This window comes from Cupressus sempervirens, chromosome 2, assembly GCF_028749045.1.
Source record: "Cupressus sempervirens isolate cs-2001-9-10 chromosome 2, ASM2874904v1, whole genome shotgun sequence".
Taxonomy (NCBI): domain Eukaryota; kingdom Viridiplantae; phylum Streptophyta; class Pinopsida; order Cupressales; family Cupressaceae; genus Cupressus; species Cupressus sempervirens.
Window position 1 is genome coordinate 681,563,314 of NC_143119.1, and position 6,712 is coordinate 681,570,025.

Here is a 6,712-nt window from a genome sequence, read left to right on the forward strand (position 1 = left end):
AAGGATTTTAGTTATGAAGTGTTGTGACTTTTCAAAAGGATTATAACTTTGAAGTGTTGTGAAGTTTCAAAGATTTTTATTATGAAAGGTTGTGATTCTTGGAAAACAAGAAATGAAAAATTATATTGTTTCCTTTCGTTATAATTAGAAAACATAGAAATTTGGAAAGTAAATATAGAGTTGAGACAATCTAGAGGAATAATTCTTTGAAGGGCCGACTAAGGATAGAGCCACATGTACCAAGAAAAGAAGAAGGTAAGAAAGGTATGTTTATGTATTATATTTATTTAATTATGTTGATGACTTTATTTATATTAATGAATCATACTTGTGGATAATATTGTTTTAACCTATGGGGTTAGCACCATGTATATTAATGAGACTTGAAGCATGGAGTATTTGAGATGTTAAGATCTCCTTTGTCCACCATGGCCAAGAATCAATGTGCATGGAGCATGTGAGATATTAAGATCTCTATTGTCCATCATGGGCAAGAATTGATATCAAAGCATGGAGCATGGAGATATTAAGATCTCCATTGTCCACCATGGCCAATAATCGATGTGTTTGAATATTATGATCTTTTCAATATATGCATATGTGAGTAGCCTTGGATAGAGGATGCTCGTCTAAGAAGAATGTTAAGGGGTGCACTCCTAAGAAGATAGCGAGGTAGCTATGAGTTAGGAAGCCCAGCTTGGAGACATCCTTGAGATTGGGGTTAACTTAGAGGGTAGAATAATATAGTTAATTTTGTTATTATTGTGATTTTGATCATTATTTTGCAGAAATTACTTGTCCCAAAGTAACCCTAATAGGGGGGGAAATTATATGAAGGATACTAACACCATGGAGTAACTCAAGCTAGAAGTTTCTAAGTTGCTCAAGAACTTTTTGTAGTGTCTATTAGGAGCCTCTCTTTCTACTTTTTTAGTTGTTTGTGGTTGTGAATTTCTAGTTTTTTTAACTATTTGTGTCCATGTTCTCTTTTGTTTGTCTATCTACCAACATTTCCCATTTTGGCATTTTATCTGAGAATGACTTCAGCACTAATTCTATTGTAAAACAAGTTTTATAAAGGGTTTCAAAATATAGTTTCACTTAAGAAATAAAAATAATTCAATTATTTTTCAAAATAAAATTAAATAATTTTTATTATTATCAAATACTAGTATAGTTACATTAATTTATATAATCAAATCTTACTTTGAAACCATTAAAACTTTAAAGAAATATTAAATATATTTCTTACTAATAGGAAAACTAAGATGCCCATATTATTTATAATCAACATCATTATTTTAAGGAAATGATAGATAATGAATATTAGTAATCATGTTACAATGTTCTATACACACTCACAAATTTCAAAATTACAATATATCAAATAATTTTTATAGATTGTGTCTGTACGCATACACACACATATGTGTGTGTGTGTGTGCATGCGTGCGTGTGTGTGTGCGCGTGCGCGCATAGGTGTGCATGCATTCATGTGTGTGTGTGTGTGTGCATATGTGCGTGTGTGTGTGTGTGTGCATGTGCGTGCATGCATGCATGTGTGCTTGTGTGTGTGCATGAATCCTTTACAATGAAAAGTTAAAATAAGAGACGCTAAACTTTAAGCTTACTCAGAATATCTTATATTATATATAATTATCTTCTTGATTTAATATAAATGATATATGCAAGACAATTTTTGGATTTGATTGAGTAAGATTATTTTATAATCAATGTTACATGATCGAGCATTACGGTGCATGAGAGAAGAAAAAGAGATGCAAAATCCTAATGATGGATCATATAGTGTGATCCAAAAAAATTCATGTTAAAAAATACTACAAAATTAAATGTAGAAATTATCCTATAAATTCCCATGGGTTGTAGAAACTTGGTAGCTTCATAGATGTATAATATATTTTCTTATTACTATTAAAGTAATTATTTTGAAGAATCACATAACCTTCAATATATTTTTATAGATGAATCTACAAATACAATAGGACATATAGTAATAGAAAATAGTCAATTATTTTGTAGGCAAGAATGAGTCTACATAAACAAAATGTATAGATTGTGATGTGGCCAAACTTAATAGACAACAAGATCATTGATTGACATTGAAATTCTTCACAATCCCATATGAGAAATTATTTATGTATTGCGATAAAAAATAGAATGGTCACTCATTCGATAAATAGAGGTAATTCTTAAAAGTTTGAAAGTGTCTAATAATTAGGGAAGAAACCCTTCTACTACACATTAATACTTGCAAATTGATGTAGAGCATCTAGTTTTCCATTTCCCTCTCCTGATCTATACTTAACCAACTCACCAAATTTATAAGTCTTGTAGAGTTGCGGGTGTTTATCATCAATTAGCTCAATTGGTGCCTTTATCTCCATGTCATTGGGAAAAAGATTGAAAATACCTAAACATAAACGAGATTGTTTCCTTTTCACCATCACTTGATGTTTCACACTAGGGATCCTTCCATTACTCCAAGCCTAGTTTATCAAATATCATGAGAAAGTTTATATTAATAAAAAACTAAGTTAATTACGTGGAAAAATAAAGAAAAATAATATCATTTGATCAAATTATAAAACAAAATGGTATATAAAGAAAACTATTTTTAAAGAAAAATTTAAATACTATGTCTAATAATAATTAATACCTTCATTTTTATAGTTATGCATTTGTATATAAAGAAAAAACAATTAGAAATATAAGAATCACAATCTTAAACAAAAAATAATTAGTTTGGTAAAAATTCAAATTAAGATATAAAAAATTGAATATATTTTCCAATACTAAATATTAGAAAAAGAAAAAAAATCTACTAATAAAAAATTAATTAAAAAAGTTAATCAATACAGTCCTACTCTAACTAAAAGAAATATTGTTTATTTGATAAATTGATAAATTCCTTAATCTAAAATTATTTTAAAAATAAACTCTATATTTTATTTATAAAAAGAAAAACGTTTTAAATCATCAAACTTACACATTAAATGTTCCAGAAAGAACAGAACCCATTACATAAATGAGTACAATGTTGAAACTATCAATGGCCAAACATATGATCTTATAGTAACTCTAGGAATAAAGGGACAAACACACTAGTTCTATAATTAGATTAAATGTTTTAAATTGTTAAACCCCCTAAGATATGATGTTACTCTAGCTAAAAAGTGACAAACATAATTCTTCTACCATCGGCTTCTAATGAACTGAAAAGAACAAAATGGTTCAATGTTTGTGAGAGCTATAGAAGTGTTACCTGAAAGCTATCACCTGCCTGAACCACAAACGAGTTAGGGATGGGTTTGACGTCAATCCAATTGCCTTCCTTGTTGCAAATCTGAAAACCACCACAGGCATCCTCATGTAGTATGGTAATGCTATTCCCATCTGTATGAGGTGGGAGGCCTAAAGTCTTTGTGGGAAGCTCTGAAGACAATTCATACAAATTCATACGAAAGATCCCCTTCTTGTGCTCGAAGTCAGTTAAATAGTACTTGCCCACTCCAAAGCTCTCAAGAATTACTTTATGCACTTTATCTAACAGCTCCATCATTTTGCAGATGTATTCTTCCATAGTCTCACTGTCCCAAAATTATGAAGAGTTTCATAGGCAAAACAAAATTTAAACAAAATCAAATAACTTGAATGAAAGATTAAAAACTTCTGTGGCAAGAATTAGATAATCATTTACAGTGGATTTCGGTCTGTATGATATTGAAGGACATATCACACTATATCAGTGATCATATTAAACAATTGGCACCATCCATTTTTACATCCCTAGAAAATATATAAAGAATAAAAAGACAGAAGAAATTAGAAATTGAAAAGAAAAACAAACAATCCTATGGAAATTAACGAGGGGGATTTATTGGAGCTTTAATTTCCCACATGCCTGAGATCAGCAACACTTAAAAATGCAGTTCTAGTTCTTTACACGAAATAAAGTAAAATGTTTTGATTTCTAGTTTTCTACATCAGCAAAATATAGACCTAGAACTAAATTAAGAGTTCTAAGAATAGATTGAAGCTCTTAACTGTAATTGTTCACAAGCATGCAATTGCCTCTACTATTTTATGTGGGTTTCAATATGCCAAAGACCTCTACATAAAGAAGTAGATTGTAAAGAGTTTTTGGTCCTTCATCATTAGATAAACTAACGATCAAGAATGTTTGACGAATACTATGATTTATCTGTTTTTTTTTGGAACAATTTAGAGTTGTATTCTGATTTTTTCATTTGGTATCAGAGCATTTGCTATTGGAATTTCTTCATTTTGGAATAAACTAGATCGTGTTTGTTGGGTTAGTTCATATAATACTATTTCTTTAGGGAAAGGAGTCATGTACGTAGAATCTATGAAATTGTTGTTCGGACGGTGAACATATCTTTGATGGAAACCCTCTCTACCATCAGTAAGTACTTTTGGTGTGATGACAAAAATCTACATGATATCAAAGCACAAATGAGTGTTGGAATAGCCATAGCAAATATATCTGCAACTCAAGGACCAATAAGTACTTTTTGTGGGATGGCAACATCTATAACTGTATGTTATTTCTAATTTCTTCCATTTGATGTCATAACAGACCCAACACTAATCCAAATAAAAAGTTTACTTGATGTACTAGAACTTATAAAAAGATTATTACATTCCTACAATCTAAACCATGAAAAACAAAGATTAAGCAAATTGGGTACCTGAAGTTTTGATTTCCATGGGGCCACATGAGATGGGTGAAGTCATTGACGGCCTGACAATCACGAGTGCTTGAGAGGGCAATACCAAGGCTTTCATAAAAGGGGACATGGGGTATTCCGCCATAATAACCAGCATAAGGAATAGGAGATATGTTTTTCTTCTTTGTCTCCGTGGGAAGCTTGAAAACTTCCCTGCATAGCTGGTCTGCTTTGAGGAGAAGATCTGGTGAGATTCCATGGTTTATAATTCGAAAGCAGCCCAATTCTTCGCAAGCTTCTCTCAAACTTTCTAAACATTGCTTGTCTCCACAACGAGAGAGGTCGAGAATAGAAATATCATCAAGCTTTTCTTCTCCCTCGTAAGATCCCATTGCAGGAGCCATGGCGGATAGAGCGATCTATAGTTGAGAGCTTATCTTTAACAAGATATAATTGAATTCCACTACCGAGTGTACATCTTTTGTAACATACAAGGTCCCACACATCCCAATTACCGTTCTCTTCCAAGGAAAAAGATAAGGTTACAAAGTCTTGTTCACACAGGCACGGATTTTTTTTAGTGGTTTAGGGTTGTAAAATGCTTTTAAAAACAGGAAAATCAGATGGTAACAACGACAAGGGACGGTGTTATCAAGGGTGACAACAGAAGTTGGGTTTTGCTGGTTTGATATATATTTTCATACAAAATAGCTTGTGTAAGGCATGATATCATTGATTATAACACGCCTTGTCATGTTAAGTGGTTGATGGGACTTATAATAGCTATTGATTGGAATTTACAATAATTATTATTCGGTTTTTTAAATATTTCTAATTTGTTATTAAAGTTGATGGAATGTATAATATCTCCTAATTGAGGCAATCCAATTTTGATGTGGAAATTTATTTGTAATTTGTTATTAAAGTTGATGGGACATATAACATCTACTAAATGGTACAATTCAACCTTGCTATGGAGATTGAGTTTGTCGGGGGCATGATCATAGCCTCATTCCTTTTAGATGTCAAGGGCCTTGCACTCAACAAGACTTGATCCTTGGTGGGCTCTTTGTGAGCCTTTCAACTTCACCAGTAGACCAAAGGCCCTTTGACACATATAATAGTTATTATTTGTCACAATTCAATCTTGTTGTTGAGATTCACAATAAATAAAGTAGCTAAATAGCCAACAAAATTAACCTAAAAAGACTAATTGTTTCAATTTATTATTTAAATTGACAATCACAATATAATTGCTCCTAATTTTTTCTTGATGGAATTTATTTTAAGGATTGTTTGGTCCATTTCAATCTTGTTATTGGAATATACAATAATCATTATTTCATCATTTCCATTTTATTTTTATTTTTTATGAATGTTGATGAGACATATAATGGATACTAAATGAGGCAATTCAATCTTGTTCTTGAAACTCATAATAAGGGAAATTGCTAAATAGTCAAAAAAAAAAATCCAATTGCTTCAATTCATTATTTAAATTTAAACTAATCCAAAGTTTGATTTTTTTTTAGGGGGGGGCGAGGGTGGCGGGGGAGGGGGGGAGTGGTGGGGGGATGCATATTATAAGGACTATTTGGTCCTTTGTGGTCTTGTTATTGGAATTTACAATAATCATTATTCAATCATTTCAATACATTTTTAATTGTCTATTAAGGTTGATGGGACATAATAGTAGTTACAAATTGATGCAATTCAATGTTGTTGTTAAGACTTGTAATTATTTAAATGGCCAAATAGCCAACAAAACTTACCTGAGCAAACTAATTGTTTTAATTTATTATTTTAATTGAAAATCACAATACATTTGTTTATATATTTTATTTGATTAATAAATGATGAAAAGTTGTCTAATTTGGATGATCCAGTTGGGTGCATACATGAGACCCATAATAGCTACTAATGTAATGCCCCGCCAAGGGATCCAAAGAATTAACCTAGAATTTCACTAAGATTGGCAGCATTTTTCTTTTTTAAACATGAAA

At 31.2% G+C, this 6,712-nt stretch overlaps 1 protein-coding gene across 1 annotated transcript; it reads right to left on the reverse strand.

The window, feature by feature from the left end:
* Positions 1 to 2,143: 2,143 nt before the first annotated feature.
* Positions 2,144 to 5,164, reverse strand: LOC149575193 (taxane 9-alpha-oxidase-like). Its single transcript, XM_089815029.1, has 3 exons — positions 4,731 to 5,164; positions 3,284 to 3,608; positions 2,144 to 2,507 (listed from the first exon to the last, which is right to left on the reverse strand). The coding sequence occupies exons 1-3, from the start codon at positions 5,111 to 5,113 to the stop codon at positions 2,256 to 2,258; spliced, it is 960 nt and encodes a 319-aa protein (XP_089671155.1). The 5' UTR covers positions 5,114 to 5,164; the 3' UTR covers positions 2,144 to 2,255.
* Positions 5,165 to 6,712: the final 1,548 nt, after the last annotated feature.